This window comes from Taudactylus pleione, unplaced genomic scaffold, assembly GCF_031769625.1.
Source record: "Taudactylus pleione unplaced genomic scaffold, aTauple2 ptg000240l, whole genome shotgun sequence".
In the NCBI taxonomy this organism is placed as follows: Eukaryota; Metazoa; Chordata; class Amphibia; order Anura; family Myobatrachidae; genus Taudactylus; species Taudactylus pleione.
Window position 1 is genome coordinate 763884 of NW_028284642.1, and position 21737 is coordinate 785620.

Genomic DNA, 21737 nt, shown 5'->3' on the forward strand with positions numbered 1-21737 from the left:
TATAACCATCAGGACCCTTCCCCTCTGAGCTAAGGTGTAAAAGTACTGACAGGTAAGTCTCTGCCTCTGGGTACAGCTATAACCATCAGGACCCTTCCCCTCTGAGCTAAGGTGTGAGGAGAAAGCAAAGTACTGACAGGTAAGTCTCTGCCTCTGGGTACAGCTATAACCATCAGGACCCTTCCCTCTGAGCTAAGGTGTGAGGAGAAAGCAAAGTACTGACAGGTAAGTCTCTGCCTCTGGGTACAGCTATAACCATCAGGACCCTTCCCCTCTGAGCTAAGGTGTAAGGAGAAAGCAAAGTACTGACAGGTAAGTCTCTGCCTCTGGGTACAGCTATAACCATCAGGACCCTTCCCTCTGAGCTAAGGTGTGAGGAGAAAGCAAAGTACTGACAGGTAAGTCTGCCTCTGGGTACAGCTATAACCATCAGGACCCTTCCCCTCTGAGCTAAGGTGTGAGGAGAAAGCAAAGTACTGACAGGTAAGGCTCTGCCTCTGGGTACAGCTATAACCATCAGGACCCTTCCCCTCTGAGCTAAGGTGTGAGGAGAAAGCAAAGTACTGACAGGTAAGTATCTGCCTCTGGGTACAGCTATAACCATCAGGACCCTTCCCCTCTGAGCTAAGGTGTAAGGAGAAAGCAAAGTACTGACAGGTAAGTCTCTGCCTCTGGGTACAGCTATAACCATAAGGATCCTTCCCTCTGAGCTAAGGTGTGAAAGTACTGACAGGTAAGTCTCTGCCTCTGGGTACAGCTATAACCATCAGGACCCTTCCCTCTGAGCTAAGGTGTAAGGAGAAAGCAAAGTACTGACAGGTAAGTCTCTGCCTCTGGGTACAGCTATAACCATCAGGACCCTTCCCCTCTGAGCTAAGGTATGAGGAGAAAGCAAAGTACTGACAGGTAAGTCTCTGCCTCTGGGTACAGCTATAACCATCAGGACCCTTCCCCTCTGAGCTAAGGTGTAAGGAGAAAGCAAAGTACTGACAGGTAAGTCTCTGCCTCTGGGTACAGCTATACCCATCAGGACCCTTCCCCTCTGAGCTAAGGTGTAAAAGTACTGACAGGTAAGTCTCTGCCTCTGGGTACAGCTATAACCATCAGGACCCTTCCCCTCTGAGCTAAGGTATAAGGAGAAAGCAAAGTACTGACAGGTAAGTCTGCCTCTGGGTACAGCTATAACCATCAGGACCCTTCCCCTCTGAGCTAAGGTGTAAGGAGAAAGCAAAGTACTGACAGGTAAGTCTCTGCCTCTGGGTACAGCTATAACCATAAGGATCCTTCCCTCTGAGCTAAGGTGTGAAAGTACTGACAGGTAAGTCTCTGCCTCTGGGTACAGCTATAACCATCAAGACCATTCCCCTCTGAGCTAAGGTGTGAGGAGAAAGCAAAGTACTGACAGGTAAGTCTCTGCCTCTGGGTACAGCTATAACCATCAGGACCCTTCCCCTCTGAGCTAAGGTGTAAGGAGAAAGCAAAGTACTGACAGGTAAGAACTGGAATGGTGCAGATGAAGGTGGGCTGGGAAGTTTTAGCACCCGCCTAAGATAAAGTCTTATCTGGAAATAAGAGAACAAATGAATTGCTGAAGTGTCATTTTTCTGTTGGATAGAAAACTACAATAATACGTAAATCTTACTTTATATCATCAATTTCACGTTCAGTTTCCTGGATCTGCTTTGTCAGGATTTTCCGATCAATGTCACTCTTTGCATTATCCCGTTTCTGCTGCAGATATTCCAGCCTATAAATATACAAATCACGTCATTAGAGCTTTGTACCTGATGGAAATGTGTGAGAGACTGAGAATATAAAGATTGTGGCATCCACACAATAACAGAATTATTGTACTTACCAGAAAAATCCATTTCTCCAACTCAATGGGGGACACTGGAGAGTAAGCTGGAGTATACACAGTGATGGAGGAGCCTGGCACTTTAAGAATTAAAGGAGTCTAAACTGGCTCCTCCCCTCCATACCCCAGCAGCCTTAGCGAGCGTGTTATTGGTAACCACGCCCCTAAGGAAGCCAGAGAGAAGGGGAGGAGAAACAAAACAGGACCACAGACCAGCCTCAAAGACCCAGTTGGGAGAAACCAGGACAAGCATACAGAGCACAAGCAGGGCGTCCAGTGTTCCCCCATGGGTTCGGAGAAATGGATTTTACTGGTATGTACAAAAAAGGAGATTTATGGTAAAACATACCCTTGTTAACTCTCTTTCTTCAAAGTCCATAGGGTCCACAGGGGAGACAATGGGGTGTAGGTGGAACTTGGAGAACCGGACACCAACAGCAAAGCTTTTCAATCCCAGGATGCTCCGGTCCTTCCCCCTATACCCTGCCCACAGCCTGAAGGCAAATCATTTTGTTAACAAGCCCAAGGCAGGAGCAGGATAGGATAGAAGGAAGGAGCAGGATAGGACAGAAGGAAGACAGAGAAATCACACTCTCACACAGAGAAAAACCGGTGACCAAGAGAAGAAACCCATAGAAGCCAGGTGTGCGTCAGGGTCTTCGAAGAAAGAGTTAACCAAGGTAAGTTTTACCATGACTCTCCTTTTCTTCTTCAGGGTCCAAAGGGAGACAATGGGGATGTCCCAAAGCAGTTGTTCAAGGGCGGGAATGCTCCTGAGCTGATAGAAGAACCCTGGGCCCGAAGGAAGCATCCTGAGAGGCAACTGTATCAAAGCAATAGAACCTAAGAAAGATGTGGACAGAAGACCACGTGGCTGCCTTCCATAGCTGTTCAGCAGAAGCGCCACATCGGGCTGCCCACGAGGGACCCACAGAGCGAGTAGAATGAGCAGATACTGTAGCCGGCACAGGAAGGCCAATCTGCATGTAAGCCTGTGAGATAGTCATGCAAAGCCATCTGATCAGAGTCTGTTTATTAGATGGCCATCCCTTCTTGTGGAATCCATATAGGACAAAGAAGGAGTCCGATTTCCTGCTGGGAGTAGTACGGTCCACGTAGATCTTCAGAGCACGGACCACATCCAAATAGGGCTCACCTACCGAAGGGTCTGGAGATTGAAAAGGCGGAACCACAATTTCCTCATTAAGGTGGAAACGAGAAACCACCTTGGGAAGGAAGCCAGGACGTGTTCGGAGAACAGCCCTGTCCGGATGAAAGATTAGAAATGGGGAGCGACAGGAGAGCGCCCCTAAATCCGATACCCTACGGGCAGATGCTATAGCCAGAAGAAACAAGAGTTTTCGCAGTGAGCCATTTGACGTCTACTGAATCCAGGGGCTCAAATGGAGATTTCTGAAGTGCGTGGAGAACCACTGACAAATCCCACGGAGCAACAGGAGGGAGAAACGGAGGTTGTATACGTAGAACACCTTACAGGAATGTGTGAACATCCGGTAAAGGAGCAATTCTGCGCTGGAACCAGATGGACAGAGCAGAGACGTGTACTTTTAGAGAGGCTAGAGATCTAATCCAGCCTGAAGAAAGGCAAGGATTCTAGAAACCCTAAAAACCTGAGGGTCATAGTTTCTAGTAGCACACCACTGGAAATATGTATGCCACACTCGGTGATAAATGCTGGCAGAGGCCGGTTTACGCGTTGTGAGTAAGGTCTGGACCACAGAGTTAAAAAAACCTTTTAGACCTTAGGAGGGATGTTTCAAAAGAGCCAAGTCGTTAAAGACAGACGGGCCAGATCCGGATCTACACAGGGACCCCGAGACAATAGTTCTAGTCGCAGAGGAAGTTGGAGAGGAACGTCTATGGAGAGACTTTGAAGGTCGGAGTACCAATGGCATCTGGGCCTAGCCGGAACTACCAACAGGACCATGCCCCCCTTTTGCTTGAACTTCCCAAGAACCCTGGGCAGAAGGGAGACTGTAAGAATGAGGTATGCCAAATGGAAGGTCCACCTCACAGATAATGCGTCCACGAAGGCTGCGTCGGTGTCCCTCATCCTGGCCCCGTACGCTGGAAGCTTGTGGTTGTGTCGTGAGGCCATGAGGTCCACATCCGGTAGACCCCATTTGTCCACTAGGAGCTGAAAAACTTATGGATTGAGATACCACTCCCCTGTATGCACGTTATGATGGCTGAGGAAATCTGCCTACCAATTGAGAGTCTCCGGGATGAACACTGCGGAGATGGTTGGGAGATGGGGTTCGGCCCATGTGAGAATGCAGGACACTTCTGCCATTGCTGACCGACTTCGAGTGCCTCCTTGGTGATTGAGGTAGGCCACTGCCATGGCATTGTCAGACTGTACTTGTACTGGTCTGCCCTGAAGAAGATCCTGAGCCAGAGTGAGGGCTTTGTGTAAGACACGGAGTTCCAGGACGTTGATTGGTAACACCGCCTCGGTTAGAGTCCAGCGTCCTTGGAAGGAGTGCTGGCCGGTCACTGCGCCCCACCTGCGGAGGCTTGCGTCCTTGGTGAGGAATGCCCAGTCCGAGATCCAATAGGGGTGACCCTTGTTTAAGTGGGACATCTGTAGCCACCAGGAGGGGGACAGGCGAACCTCTAGAGAGAGGCCCATTGTCTGGGATCTGAGCAGATGGTGCAGCCCGTTCCACCTGAAGAGGATCAGGTGTTGCAGGGGCCTGAAGTGAAACTGAGCGAACTCCACCATGTTGAAGGTGGACACCATAGATCCCAAGGTCTGCATTGGAGAGTGAATTGACACTCGGCGACTGTGGAGTAATCTGCACTCTCGGTGCTGTAATGCAGAGATTTTGTCTGCTGTCCGGAAGATTCTCTGAGCCTGAGAATACAGGAAGGCTCCCAGATGTACCATTCTTTTGAGAAGGGGTAAGGGAAGACTTTTTCCAGTTGATCAGCCAACCGTGCATTTGTAGAAAGGCAATGGTTACTTGTAGATAGCGGTGAAGAATTGCTGGGGAGCTTGCTAAGAGCAAGAGATCATCCAGGTATGGGAGCAGTCTGATCACCTGACGATGAAGATAGGCCGCCATAACTGCCATGATCTTGGTAAAGACCCGAGGAGCTGTAGAAAGTCCAAAAGACAGAGCTGGAAATTGGTAATGTTGTTGTAGTATAGCAAACCGGAGAAACTGCTGATGAGAAGGCACTATAGGTACATGTAGGTAAGCATCCTGAATGTCCAGAGACACCATAAAGTCCCCAGGCTCCATAGCCAGGATAATAGAGTAGAGGGTTTCCATACGAAACCTTGGCACCCTGATAAACTTGTCCAGAGACTTGAGGTTGATAGGTCGATGAGACCCATTGGGCTTCTGAACCAAGAAAAGGGTAGAATAGCCCTTAACTCAGTGTGATGAGGAGACCGGAATTATTACCCCCAAGAGCAGCAAGGACTGAATGGCCTTCTGGAGCAGCAGGGCTTTGCTTGGGTCTGATGGAGGTTCTTTGCCAAACTTCTTTTACCCAGGCATATGAGGTGGTCTGACGCCAGAACTGGGCGAACTGAAAAAGTCGGCCTCCCACCCTGGAAGCCCCCAGGGAGAGCCCCCCCCCCCCCCCCCCCACCATCAGGCTGAAGGCTTGTCCTCAGATTTGGAAGGTGGACATCTAGTAGCCCAGGCCTGTTTGGCCCTAGTCTTGGAGGCCTTAGTGGATGCCGACTGCCTTGGAAAGGACTGACCTTTAGCTTTTCCTTGAGGACGAAAGGACCGAAAGGATGACATCCGAGGCTTCGTAGTAGATGCAGAGGGCAAGAACGCCATCTTGGAAGCTGCCGAGGTAGTCACAATCTTGTCCGATTCTGGGCCAAATGGGATCTCTCCAGAATAAGGCAGAGACTCCAATACCTTTTTAGAGTCTGAATCTGCCTTCCATGAGCGAAGCCAAACAATACGGCGGGCTACCACGGAAGTATCAGATGCTTGGAAGCTAGGAGACCAGTATCCAAAGCCGCTTCACCTAAATTGGAGGCTGCATCCCTATTGTGAGAGATGTAGGACAGCTGTTCTCTCGAAGCATTAGATGGAAAATATCTTCTAGGGCCTCTGCCCAACTCACAATGGCTTCTGCCACCCGGGCCGTAGCTCTGGTAGGACGAGTAATAGCTCCTGTAAGAGAGTATATAGACTTCAGGCAAGCTTCCATCCTTCTATCCGTAGTCTCCTTTAAGGAGGTTGCAGTATGGATAGGTAAGGTAGTGTTCTTAACTAGGCGTGTCACGTGGGAATCCACTGCAGGGGGAACATCCAATTTAGTTCAATCAGTACCTGGAAGAGGGTAAAAGGAAAATAAGCATTTAGGCAGCCAAAACCTTTTTTACTTGGCATATTCCATGCTTCACTCATAAGATCAGATATAGCTAATCACAGTGAGGAAACTGGCAAAACTACCTTCTGTCGCACAAATAGTGGTTCTTTTGCCTTATCAGTGGGTTCTGCCTCTTCGATTTGAGCCTTATCTGTCCCCTTCAGTCCCTGCTGCAGTCTGGGTTCCGAGGAGCCCTGCTAGCTAGGTCCTCCTGGAGCCCCGCCGAGAGTACTTAACCGAGTGTCGCAGCACCGCGGAGGGGTGATGGAGCAGCAGCGCAGATGTCCAGAGGACTGTCTAGTGCTGCTTGCTCTTTTATGAAGAATTAAATAAAAAATAAATCATAAAAATAAAATAAAAAATGCTTTACAGCAGCCCCACTGTTCTGCTCTTGCTGGACACCAACAAAACTGATTGGCCTTCACGCTTTGTGGGTGGGGTATAGGGGGAAGAACCGGAGCATCCTGGGATAGGAAAAAAGTGTTGCTGTTGGTGTCCGGTCCTCCAAGGACCACTTACACCCTATTGTCTCCCTGTGGAGCCCTATGGACCCTGAAGAAGAAATCCTGTTTTTTCATTCATCCAATGGGGGACACTTACGCTAGGGACACCTCAAAGCGGTCCTCACGGGGAAGGTTCTATGGTAAAGAACCCCAGGGCATGAAAAATGGCACAGAGAACAAAACTCGAAGAGTGGGCAGCAGAGATGTCAGACGGATCATTCTATGTCAAGTGTATCAGGGGTCCTAACCCGACTATCTCCAATTTTAATCAAATTTTACATGAAGGTTGTCATATATGTCAGACTTAAGCTAAGTACACCTATCTAATGATTGGTAAAGGCATACACACCTACCAAACATTTGGCCAATGCGTCTGCGATGACATCACAACTGGGCAGGCAGTTAAATTTACCCACCCAGTTGAGATGTCAGTCACCAGCAGATCCCTGCAGCAAGTGTATGGGCGGTCCCCGCAGGTCGCTCGTACACACAGCCAGACGTGCCGATATGTCTGTACACACCCGCTGATGGACTACCGATATATCGCCAATGGAAAGTGATATATCCACACACAGACCTGACGACAGTCCAGTGTACAAGGAACAGAGAACGTAGCACCAGAAGTGCTTAATGAAGAAGAGAGACCTCAACAAGTCAGAAACGAGGTCTGCCCACGCGCAGACAACAATCTCCAGGGAAGTGGCGCCTGGAACTACCATAGCAGTGCTTCCGATCATTCCAGAGGACCCCCCCCCCCTTCCCCCTGAAGGAGGAGGCTGGACAAGAAACGTCAAGGAGGTAAAAACCCTGCAGGGAATTGAAAAACCCAGGAGAAGATGGAAATGAAGGCAGAGAGCCCAATGACAAAAGACTCCCACACTAAGTACAGGAGCAAGAGCCCCAAGGGACCCCGGAGGAACATAAAAAGGATTCAGAATGTCTTATACCTAGGACTCAACAGGAGAGGCCAGAGGAGAAGAGTCATATCAGATGGAAGCTCCATCATAAACCAGGACCTGTCTTCCCGCTGTACACAACATGAAGGAAGTTTGGGAACATGAAGAACCTCCGACAGTCACCCAGGACTAATTGTTTGAAGAAAAAGAAGATGGTGCAGCAGGGAACATCTGTAAGATCACAGACATGGAAACCTGTCCCCCAGAGGCACCGGCAGGAGCTTAATGTGATAGTAGCTGTAGTGGTGTCAGACCAAAAACAACTGATAATTTGAGTAAACATCTGTATCATTTGTGTGATTCTCAGTAGCGTCCCGCAAATGACATTCAATGACAGCTCAGCAGAATCTGATTAACTGTAATACAGAGTGTTAGACAAATTAAGCTAACAGTAAACTGCCGGTTGAAGGCTCTGTAATCCTTAAGACATACCGGCAGTTTACCGTTAGCTTAATTCTTTTAACACTCCTAGGTAACTCCACCACAAGGGGGCCAGACAAGGAACTTGTCAGATTATCTAGCCAATGGAAAGCGAGGGCGGTTATTTGAACTACCAATGCTGGCCCCTCCTCTGGGAATCACGTAATAGGAAATTGTGGGGGCAAACCGTGGATTTATGCTGCCAATTCAAGGAACAGAATATACTTACCAGCTGCAGTAAGCCTCAGGTGCGTAGTAGAGATACAGCGACGCCAGATGTTGCACTTGGTGAAGCCAGAACCCTACCCTGTGGTACATATGCGGGTCCCCCCGGAAGCACCCATGAAGCAGGCAGTCTGCCTCAGAATCAAATAAAAAGTTAAAAATAAAAACAAGAGATATGGTAAGAACTTACCTTTGTTATCTCTGTTTCTACGAAGTCCATAGGGTCCACAGGGTTGACCTTGGGGTTATAGCTGGAACAGGATCCATGGGCACCACACAGTTAAGCTTTTAGCTCCCAGGATGCACTTGGGTCCTCCTCTATACCCCGCCCCCGAGCCACAGGCACCTCAGTTGGTAAGCAGCCTAGGCCGGAGGAGAATATGGAACAGAGAGAAGGAAGACTGGAACACACAAGAAACCATACTCACAGAAATGGGAGACGGAAAACCGGTGACCAGCCACACAGCCCATTTGAAGCCAGGTGCGTCAGGGCGGGCGCCTGTGGACTCTATGGACTTCGTAGAAACAGAGATAATAAAGGTAAGTTCTTACCATATCTCTTGTTTTCTACTTCAGGGTCCATAGGGGGTCCACAGGGTTGACCTTGGGGATGTCCCAAAGCAGTACAACTAAGGGCGGGGACGCTCCTGTGCTGAAAGGAGTACCCGGCGCCCAAAGGATGCATCCTGAGAGGCAAAGGTGTCAAACGCATAGAACCTCAAAAACGTTTGAATTGAAGACCAAGTGGCCGCCTTACACAGCTGAACAGCAGAAGCGCCACGTCTAGCAGCCCAAGAGGGACCCACAGAACGAGTGGAATGAGCCTTAACAGAGGCTGGCACAGGTAAGCCCTCCTGTGCATAAGCCTCACAAATAACGGAACGAAGCCAACGGGCTAACGTTTGTTTGTTGGCAGGCCAACCCCTCTTGTGAAAACCAAAGAGGATAAACAAGGAATCAGACTTCCTAACCGAAGCCGTCCGGTCTACATAAATTCTAAGCGCCTGGACCACATCTAAGGAAGTCTCACCAGCTGAAAGATCAGGGGACTGAAAAGCTGGCACAACAAGTTCCTGATTAATATGGAACTTCGAGACCACTTTGGGCAAAAACTCAGGACGAGTGCGGAGCACCGCTCTGTCCTGGTGAAAAATCAGGAAAGGAGGGCGACAGGAAAGCGCCCCCAATTCAGACACCCTCCTGGCCGAAGCAATTGCCAGGAGAAAAACCGTCTTAAATGTCAGCCACTTGAGCTCCACCGCCTCAAGAGGCTCAAACGGAGGACCCTGCAGGACCCGTAGCACCACCGCCAAGTCCCAAGGAGCCACAGGAGGCACAAAGGGAGGCTGGATCCTGAGAACACCTTGGAAAAAGGTGTGAACGTCTGGTAGTATTGCAATCCGCCGTTGAAACCACACGGACAAGGCGGACACATGAACCTTCAGAGATGCAAGGCGTAAGCCGAGATCCAATCCTGACTGAAGAAATTCCAAGATCCTAGAAACTCGGAACACCTGAGGATCATAATGTCTGGACTCACACCACTGAAAGTAAGTGTGCCACACTCTGTGATAAATCCGTGCTGAAGCAGGCTTGCGTGCCCTGAGCATGGTACCAATAACCGAACTGGAGAAGCCCCGAGACCTCAAGACGGCTGTCTCAAGAGCCACGCCGTCAAAGACAGCCGACCCAGATCCGGGTAAAGGCAGGGCCCCTGAGACAACAGGTCCCGACGCTGAGGAAGAAGGTATGGAGCGTCGATGGAGAGGCTCCTGAGATCGGAGTACCAAGGACGTCTGGGCCACGCCGGAGCTACCAGCACGAGCATGCCGCCGTCCTGCTTGAATTTCCGCAGAACCCGAGGAAGCAGGGATATCGGAGGAAACAGATACGCCAGGTGAAACGTCCATTTCACCGACAGCGCGTCCACCAGACTTGCGCCTGCCTCTCTTGTCCTTGACCCGTAAACGGGCAACTTGTGATTGTGACGGGAGGCCATCAAGTCCAGCTCCGGCAGTCCCCACCTGTCCACGAGTAGCTGAAACACCTCTGGGTGAAGCGACCATTCCCCGGGATGCACGTCGTGACGGCTGAGGAAGTCCGCCTCCCAATTGAGGACTCCGGGGATGAAGACCGCCGAGATCGCCGGAATGTGACCCTCCGCCCAAGTCAGGATACGAGACACCTCCGACATCGCTGCCTGACTGCGAGTTCCGCCTTGGTGGTTGATATACGCCACCGTGGTGGCGTTGTCGGACTGCACCTGTACCGCCCTTCCGTGAAGAGCAGGGCCGGACGACTGCAGGGCCCTGTATACTGCCCGCAGTTCCAGGATGTTGATGGGGAGAAGTGCTTCTTCCGCTGACCAACGACCCTGAAGCGACAAAGAGCCGGTCACTGCCCCCCAACCCCGGAGACTGGCATCCGTCGTGAGCAGGACCCAGTCCGGGATCCAAAATGGGCGCCCCTCGACCAGATGAGTTGTCTGAAGCCACCAAGCCAAAGATTGCCGAACGTCCGGAGACAACACCAGCACCTGAGAGCGGATCCGGTGAGGTAACCCGTTCCATTCTGATAGAATCAGCCCCTGCAGGGGCCGGGAATGGAACTGGGCAAATTCCACCATGTCGAATGTCGACACCATGGACCCCAGAACTCTCATAGCCGAATGGACCGACAGACGGCAACGGCTCAGGCAACTGTGTATCCGCAGCTGTAGGGAGGCGACCTTCTCCGGAGTCAGGAAGATCCTTTGCTGACGCGAATCCAGCAGGGCTCCCAAATGAACCATCCGCTGTGATGGAATCAGGGAGGACTTTTCCCAATCTATCAACCACCCGTGTGCTTGCAGGCAAGCGATCGTCAGGTGGAGATGTTGAAGCAGTACCTCCGGGGAGCTCGCCAGCAACAGGAGGTCGTCCAGATACGGCAGCAGCCGTACATTCTGGTTCCGAAGATGTGCGGCCATGAACGCCATAATCTTCGTGAACACCCTTGGTGCCGTGGAGAGACCAAAGGGTAGCGCCCGGAACTGATAGTGGTGTTGAAGGATAGCGAACCTCAGATACCGCTGGTGTGAAGATGCTATCGGAACATGGAGGTAGGCGTCCTGGATGTCCAGGGACACCATGTAATCCCCCGGTTCCATCGCCAGAATGATGGAACGTAACGTTTCCATCCTGAACTTGGGAACTCTGAGGAATTTGTTCAGAGACTTCAAGTTGAGGATAGGGCAATGAGAACCATTGGGTTTCTGCACCAGAAACAGAGACGAATAATACCCCGTCCCTCGTTGTGATAGAGGAACGGGAACAATGACCCCTGCTTTCAGCAAGGACTCTATAGCCTCCTGAACCTGTAACGCCTTGGTCTTGTCCTGAGAAGGACTTGTGCAGAAAAACTGGTGGGGTGGTCTGTGCCGAAAAGACAGGGCGTACCCCTGGGAGACCACTTCTCGAACCCAGGCATCCGTGGTGGTATTGTGCCAGCACTGGGCAAATAGAAGAAGTCGGCCTCCCACTCTGAGGTCCCCCAGAGGGAGGCCCGTCCCATCAGGCCGCAGGTTTATCTTCCTGCTTGGAAGAAGGGCGCCGAGCACTCCAGGCTTGCTTCTTGGGTTTAGAGGCAGTCTTACTCGCAGACGGTCTCGGGAGGACTGACCTTTCGCCTTACCCTGAACCCGAAAGGAACGAAAAGCCGAACTCCGAACCTTAGCAGGCAGTGCCGCCGAAGGGAGGAAGGCCGACTTGGATTTAGCCAGGGTGTCCACTATTTTGTCCAAGTCCAGACCAAATAGTAATTCCCCATTGAAAGGTAAGGCCTCCAGACCTTTCTTTGAATCAGAGTCCGCTCTCCAGGACCGCAACCACAAGGATCGGCGGCCAGACACCGCTGCAGCCGATACCCGCGAGGTCAGCAGACTAGCATCTAAAGAAGCTTCACCAATGTAAGAAGCAGCGTCCCTCACTTGTCCCAACAACGCCCGCTGGACATCCGGAGCGTCGTCTGGGAAGGTATCTTCCAATGCATTGGCCCACCCCTCAATGGCCTTGGCCACCCAGGAGATGGCCATGGACGGTCGGGCCACCGCCCCGGAGAGGGAGTAAATAGACTTTAAGCAAGTCTCAACTTTCCTGTCCGTGGGATCCTTCAGCGAGGATATCGACGGTAATGGTAAGGTGGCGCCCCGAGTTAAACGGGTGACATGGGAATCCACCGCCGGTGGAGTTTCCCATTTTTTACAATGTGCCTCAGGGAAGGGGTAATTAGAAGCCAACCGCTTCTGAGGAAGGAATCTCTTACTGGGCGCCTGCCAAGCTACCGCCATATGATCCATCAACTGATCCGACAGGGGAAACACAGCAGAAGCCACCTTAGTTTTTTTGAAACTAGGAAACTTCGACTTAGGAACCGGTGCCTCATCCTCTATAAGAAGAATAGCTCGCACCGCCCTAACTAGTGCTCGCACATTAATGGACGACTTGGTATCCATTTCCTGGACCGAGGCGTCCGAGTCAGTGTCATCAGGGACCTCCCCATCATCTGAGGAACCCTCTGAGTCCGATACCTGAGCAGCCCGTGTCATGAGTGGGCGTTTTAAAATCCTAGAAGGCATGTCAGTCTGCAACATTGACTGAAAAGCCGAGGAAGCGGCCGCCAAATTTTGCACGGAGTTGGAGAGCACATCCACCCATGGTGGAGGAGTCGCCATAGGGGCCTGAAAAGGTACCACAGGCTGCTGCGGCACAGGGGAAGCCTGTATATACATAGGCAACCTCGCATAGGGACCCACCGACTGAGACCCAGGAGGACTCCGCAATAACTGCGGGACACCCGGGGAATGGGGGATGGTCGGCTGGGGCACCGCCCTAGTAGGGAGAGCAGTCGGGACCGACAGACGGTCCGCAATAGACACCAGCACTTGAGAAAACATCGCCCACGGTGGTTCCTGCGCCAGAGAAGGTCTGGATGGGCCAGGAGCCACCTGGCATCGACTACACAGGCCATCCTGTGACAAATCCTCCCTATCTACTCCTGCAGAACAGCGTCCGCAGGAGGCCAACACCGGAGCCACTGAGCGCTCAACCTCCTCGTCTGACATGACAGAATATATTATATATCTGGCACCAGGGTAGAAGTAAAACGCACTCACCGGTGTGCTGAACAACAGCCCACAATATGGCACTGAGTAGCACACAACTGTATGTGACGGACCTCACAAATACGTGATCTATAGAAGTGAGGTCAGTAGAAACGCCCCTCCCCCACACACCTGTAGGGCTTGTAGGAGAAGTAAAGGGATAGGTATAAGCTGACAGTAAGTAGAAAATAAGCACAGACGGCAGCACTAGCAATAGTCACATACCATGCAGGAAGATATACTCACTGCACCTTTACACTACAATCAACCTGCCCAGATTCAGTGTCTGGGAGGGCTATAGTGCTGTGTACGCTGTCCTTAATCAGGGGAGAGGTACACAGGGGGACCGGTCCGCGTGCTCCCTGAGATCTGCGCTGCCACTGGGAAAATGGCCGCTGGAGACCTCAGAGGAGGAGTGGCCGTGTAACTGCAGCTCAGCGACGCCAGACTGCGTGCTGAAAGGCGCGCTGAGCTGAGGGGAGGAGCCGCAGACAGGGAAGGCTTCCTCCCCTGGCTGGCCATAACCCCAGGGATGCTGGCTTCCCGCTTGCCCCTTTATCCCTGGTGGTCTAGTGGTCCCACGGGTTATGGGGGGGCCCGCCGCCACTGCCAGCAGCCTCCGGTCTGTCCCCAGGACCGGAGGCTAAAGGACTGCATTTAAGGCATTCCGCGCGCCGCCGCTAGCCAGCGACGCGCGGCTTACCTGAATCCCCGGCGACTCCGGCAGCAGTCCTGGGAGGTAGACAGAGTCCGGCTAGTACGGACTCTGCCCTCCCGCCGCGATCCCCAGATCAGTACTGGCGTCGCGGCGCCAGTCGGGGATCAGAGCGGCAGCGTGGGCGTCTGTACAGACAGCCCTTCGCTGCCGTCTGTAGTAAAAAGAGATTAAAATAAATAAAATCTAACTTAAAATAAAAAGCTTCTGGGGGCTGCTCCTGCAGCCCCCCTGCGCGGTGACCGACTCCGGCCGGGCACCAGCTTACACTGAGGTGCCTGTGGCTCGGGGGCGGGGTATAGAGGAGGACCCAAGTGCATCCTGGGAGCTAAAAGCTTAACTGTGTGGTGCCCATGGATCCTGTTCCAGCTATAACCCCAAGGTCAACCCTGTGGACCCCCTATGGACCCTGAAGTAGAAAGTAAAAATAACCAGACTAAGCAGGAGCCTGACAGAGAGCATGGAACCATCAGACACTTACACTAAACTGGCTCGCTATGACTGCTGGGTATGGAGAGGGAGGAACCAGTTCAGACTTATATAATTCTTAAAGTGCCAGGCTCCTCCACCAATGACTATACCCTGGAGTAACCTCCAGTGTCCCCCAGGGGATAAAGGAGAAATGGGTCGTTCCAGAGCAGGAGGAGACTTCACTAGATCTGAACGGGGGTGTGGAGAATAGCAGTTTTCATGCATAGAGGTCTGTAGAGGGTTCTAGCTAAATGCAGCCGTTTTTGGCATGTACAGCAGATGCTAAAAGAGCTGACCATGTGCAATGTCTAATTACACTGTGATTTAGTGTACAGCACAATCCTATGGCGCAGGTAACCAGTGACACTGCTGTACATTAATGCTACAAAGTGTGATATGGAGGGAACAGATGAAGCAAAAGTAAACTGTAAACACTGAGAGAAATACAATAAATGTGCGCTATGACTTACTTCAGCAGCTTAGGCTGTAACATCCTCTGTAAGGTGTCGCTGATAATAGCCTGTCTCAATTCAGAATGATACGAAGGCCTCCCTGTAATATACAACACAAAAACAGAGGACTATCAGGATACAGGGATCTAGGAGAGGAGACACTAACGGCACTACAGCTACTTACATACACACACACACATAACACTATCAGGATACAGGGATCTAGGAGAGGAGACACTAACGGCACTACAGCTACTTACATACACACACACACATAACACTATCAGGTTACAGGGATCTAGGAGAGGAGACACTAATGGCACTACAGCTACTTACACACACACACACATAACACTATCAGGTTACAGGGATCTAGGAGAGGAGACACTAATGGCACTACAGCTACTTACACACACACACACACACATAACACTATCAGGTTACAGGGATCTAGGAGAGGAGACACTAATGGCACTACAGCTACTTACACACACACACATAACACTATCAGGTTACAGGGATCTAGGAGAGGAGACACTAATGGCACTACAGCTACTTACATACACACACATAACACTATCAGGTTACAGGGATCTAGGAGAGGAGTCACTAATGGCACTACAGCTACTTACACACACACACATAACACTATCAGGTTACAGGGATCTAGGAGAGGAGCCACTAATGGCACTACAGCTACTTACACACATACACACACATAACACTATCAGGTTACAGGGATCTAGGAGAGGAGACACTAATGGCACTACAGCTACTTACACACATAACACTATCAGGTTACAGGGATCTAGGAGAGGAGCCGCTAATGGCACTACAGCTACTTACACACACATACACATAACACTATCAGGTTACAGGGATCTAGGAGAGGAGCCACTAATGGCACTACAGCTACTTACACACATACACACACATAACACTATCAGGTTACAGGGATCTAGGAGAGGAGACACTAATGGCACTACAGCTACTTACACACACACACACACACACACATAACACTATCAGGTTACAGGGATCTAGGAGAGGAGACACTAATGGCACTACAGCTACTTACACACACACACATAACACTATCAGGTTACAGGGATCTAGGAGAGGAGACACTAATGGCACTACAGCTACTTACACACACACACATAACACTATCAGGTTACAGGGATCTAGGAGAGGAGCCACTAATGGCACTACAGCTACTTACACACATACACACACATAACACTATCAGGTTACAGGGATCTAGGAGAGGAGACACTAATGGCACTACAGCTACTTACACACATAACACTATCAGGTTACAGGGATCTAGGAGAGGAGCCGCTAATGGCACTACAGCTACTTACACACACATACACATAACACTATCAGGTTACAGGGATCTAGGAGAGGAGCCACTAATGGCACTACAGCTACTTACACACATACACATAACACTATCAGGTTACAGGGATCTAGGAGAGGAGACACTAATGGCACTACAGCTACTTACACACATACACACACATAACACTATCAGGTTACAGGGATCTAGGAGAGGAGACACTAATGGCACTACAGCTACTTACACATATACACACATAACACTATCAGGTTACAGGGATCTAGGAGAGGAGACACTAATGGCACTACAGCTACTTACACACACACATAACACTATCAGGTTACAGGGATCTAGGAGAGGAGCCACTAATGGCACTACAGCTACTTACACACATACACACAACACTATCAGGTTACAGGGATCTAGGAGAGGAGACACTAATGGCACTACAGCTACTTACACACATACACACATAACACTATCAGGATACAGGGATCTAGGAGAGGAGACACTAATGGCACTACAGCTACTTACACACATACACATAACACTATCAGGTTACAGGGATCTAGGAGAGGAGACACTAATGGCACTACAGCTACTTACACATATACACACATAACACTATCAGGTTACAGGGATCTAGGAGAGGAGTCACTAATGGCACTACAGCTACTTACACACACACACATAACACTATCAGGTTACAGGGATCTAGGAGAGGAGTCACTAATGGCACTACAGCTACTTACACATATACACACATAACACTATCAGGATACAGGGATCTAGGAGAGGAGACACTAATGGCACTACAGCTACTTACACACACACACATAACACTATCAGGTTACAGGGATCTAGGAGAGGAGTCACTAATGGCACTACAGCTACTTACACACACACACATAACACTATCAGGTTACAGGGATCTAGGAGAGGAGTCACTAATGGCACTACAGCTACTTACACACACATACACACACATAACACTATCAGGTTACAGGGATCTAGGAGAGGAGACACTAATGGCACTACAGCTACTTACATACACACACACACACACACACATAACACTATCAGGTTACAGGGATCTAGGAGAGGAGTCACTAATAGCACTACAGCTACTTACACACATACACATAACACTATCAGGTTACAGGGATCTAGGAGAGGAGACACTAATGGCACTACAGCTACTTACACACACACACATAACACTATCAGGTTACAGGGATCTAGGAGAGGAGTCACTAATGGCACTACAGCTACTTACACACATACACACAACACTATCAGGTTACAGGGAGTTAGGAGAGGAGACACTAATGGCACTACAGCTACTTACACACACACACACATAACACTATCAGGTTACAGGGATCTAGGAGAGGAGACACTAATGGCACTACAGCTACTTACACACACACACATAACACTATCAGGTTACAGGGATCTAGGAGAGGAGACACTAATGGCACTACAGCTACTTACACACACATACACATAACACTATCAGGTTACAGGGATCTAGGAGAGGAGACACTAATGGCACTACAGCTACTTACACACACACACATAACACTATCAGGTTACAGGGATCTAGGAGAGGAGACACTAATGGCACTACAGCTACTTACACACACACACATAACACTATCAGGTTACAGGGATCTAGGAGAGGAGACACTAATGGCACTACAGCTACTTACACACACATACACATAACACTATCAGGTTACAGGGATCTAGGAGAGGAGCCACTAATGGCACTACAGCTACTTACACACATACACACACATAACACTATCAGGTTACAGGGATCTAGGAGAGGAGACACTAATGGCACTACAGCTACTTACACATATACATACATAACACTATCAGGTTACAGGGATCTAGGAGAGGAGACACTAATGGCACTACAGCTACTTACACCAACACACACACATAACACTATCAGGTTACAGGGATCTAGGAGAGGAGACACTAATGGCACTACAGCTACTTACACACACATACACATAACACTATCAGGTTACAGGGATCTAGGAGAGGAGACACTAATGGCACTACAGCTACTTACAAACATACACACACATAACACTATCAGGTTACAGGGATCTAGGAGAGGAGACACTAATGGCACTACAGCTACTTACACATATACACACATAACACTATCAGGTTACAGGGATCTAGGAGAGGAGACACTAATGGCACTACAGCTACTTACACACACACATAACACTATCAGGTTACAGGGATCTAGGAGAGGAGCCACTAATGGCACTACAGCTACTTACACACATACACACATAACACTATCAGGATACAGGGATCTAGGAGAGGAGACACTAATGGCACTACAGCTACTTACACACATACACATAACACTATCAGGTTACAGGGATCTAGGAGAGGAGACACTAATGGCACTACAGCTACTTACACATATACACACATAACACTATCAGGTTACAGGGATCTAGGAGAGGAGTCACTAATGGCACTACAGCTACTTACACACACACACATACACACATAACACTATCAGGATACAGGGATCTAGGAGAGGAGACACTAATGGCACTACAGCTACTTACACACACACACATAACACTATCAGGTTACAGGGATCTAGGAGAGGAGTCACTAATGGCACTACAGCTACTTACACATATACACACATAACACTATCAGGATACAGGGATCTAGGAGAGGAGACACTAATGGCACTACAGCTACTTACACATATACACACATAACACTATCAGGATACAGGGATCTAGGAGAGGAGACACTAATGGCACTACAGCTACTTACACACACACACATAACACTATCAGGTTACAGGGATCTAGGAGAGGAGTCACTAATGGCACTACAGCTACTTACACACACACACATAACACTATCAGGTTACAGGGATCTAGGAGAGGAGTCACTAATGGCACTACAGCTACTTACACACACATACACACACATAACACTATCAGGTTACAGGGATCTAGGAGAGGAGACACTAATGGCACTACAGCTACTTACACACACACACATAACACTATCAGGTTACAGGGATCTAGGAGAGGAGACACTAATGGCACTACAGCTACTTACATACACACACACACACACACACACATAACACTATCAGGTTACAGGGATCTAGGAGAGGAGTCACTAATAGCACTACAGCTACTTACACACATACACATAACACTATCAGGTTACAGGGATCTAGGAGAGGAGACACTAATGGCACTACAGCTACTTACACACACACACATAACACTATCAGGTTACAGGGATCTAGGAGAGGAGTCACTAATGGCACTACAGCTACTTACACACATACACACAACACTATCAGGTTACAGGGAGTTAGGAGAGGAGACACTAATGGCACTACAGCTACTTACACACATACACACATAACACTATCAGGTTACAGGGATCTAGGAGAGGAGACACTAATGGCACTACAGCTACTTACACACACACACATAACACTATCAGGTTACAGGGATCTAGGAGAGGAGACACTAATGGCACTACAGCTACTTAAATACACACACACATAACACTATCAGGTTACAGGGATCTAGGAGAGGAGACACTAATGGCACTACAGCTACTTACACACATACACACACACATAACACTATCAGGTTACAGGGATCTAGGAGAGGAGTCACTAATGGCACTACAGCTACTTACATACATACACATAACACTATCAGGTTACAGGGATCTAGGAGAGGAGACACTAATGGCACTACAGCTACTTACACACACACACATAACACTATCAGGTTACAGGGATCTAGGAGAGGAGACACTAATGGCACTACAGCTACTTACATACACACACACATAACACTATCAGGTTACAGGGATCTAGGAGAGGAGACACTAATGGCACTACAGCTACTTACACACATACACACACACATAACACTATCAGGTTACAGGGATCTAGGAGAGGAGACACTAATGGCACTACAGCTACTTACACACATACACATAACACTATCAGGTTACAGGGATCTAGGAGAGGAGACACTAACGGCACTACAGCTACTTACACATACACACACACATAACACTATCAGGTTACAGGGATCTAGGAGAGGAGTCACTAATGGCACTACAGCTACTTACACACACATAACACTATCAGGTTACAGGGATCTAGGAGAGGAGACACTAATGGCACTACAGCTACTTACACACATACACATAACACTATCAGGTTACAGGGATCTAGGAGAGGAGAAACTAATGGCACTACAGCTACTTACACACATACACACACACATAACACTATCAGGTTACAGGGATCTAGGAGAGGAGACACTAATGGCACTACAGCTACTTACACACACACACACATAACACTATCAGGTTACAGGGATCTAGGAGAGGAGACACTAATGGCACTACAGCTACTTACTCATACACACACATAACACTATCAGCTTACAGGGATCTTGGAGAGGAGACACTAATGGCACTACAGCTACTTACACACATACACATAACACTATCAGGTTACAGGGATCTAGGAGAGGAGACACTAATGGTACTACAGCTACTTACACACACACACACATAACACTATCAGGTTACAGGGATCTAGGAGAGGAGACACTAATGGCACTACAGCTCCATACACACACACACACATAACACTATCAGGTTACAGGGATCTAGGAGAGGAGACACTAATGGCACTACAGCTACTTACACACATACACACATAACACTATCAGGTTACAGGGATCTAGGAGAGGAGTCACTAATGGCACTACAGCTACTTACATACACACACACACACACACAACACTATCAGGTTACAGGGATCTAGGAGAGGAGACACTAATGGCACTACAGCTACTTACACACACATACACACATAACACTATCAGGTTACAGGGATCTAGGAGAGGAGTCACTAATGGCACTACAGCTACTTACACACACACACATAACACTATCAGGTTACAGGGATCTAGGAGAGGAGACACTAATGGCACTACAGCTACTTACACACATACACATAACACTATCAGGTTACAGGGATCTAGGAGAGGAGACACTAATGGCACTACAGCTACTTACACACACACACACATAACACTATCAGGTTACAGGGATCTAGGAGAGGAGACACTAATGGCACTACAGCTACTTACACACACACACATAACACTATCAGGTTACAGGGATCTAGGAGAGGAGACACTAATGGCACTACAGCTACTTACATACACACACATAACACTAT

At 49.2% G+C, this 21737-nt stretch overlaps 1 protein-coding gene across 2 annotated transcripts in view; it reads right to left on the bottom strand.

Moving 5' to 3' along the window:
• SNAPC4 (small nuclear RNA activating complex polypeptide 4) overlaps positions 1-21737 on the bottom strand; it is a 204252-nt gene that overhangs the window by 143323 nt on the left and 39192 nt on the right. For both annotated transcript variants that reach the window (XM_088479544.1, XM_088479543.1), the window contains exons 7-8: positions 15124-15205; positions 1643-1747 (exon numbers count right to left, since the gene is read on the bottom strand). In XM_088479544.1, the coding sequence (XP_088335670.1) occupies positions 1643-1747; positions 15124-15205 (187 nt within the window). The remainder of the gene's footprint in view (positions 1-1642; positions 1748-15123; positions 15206-21737) is intronic.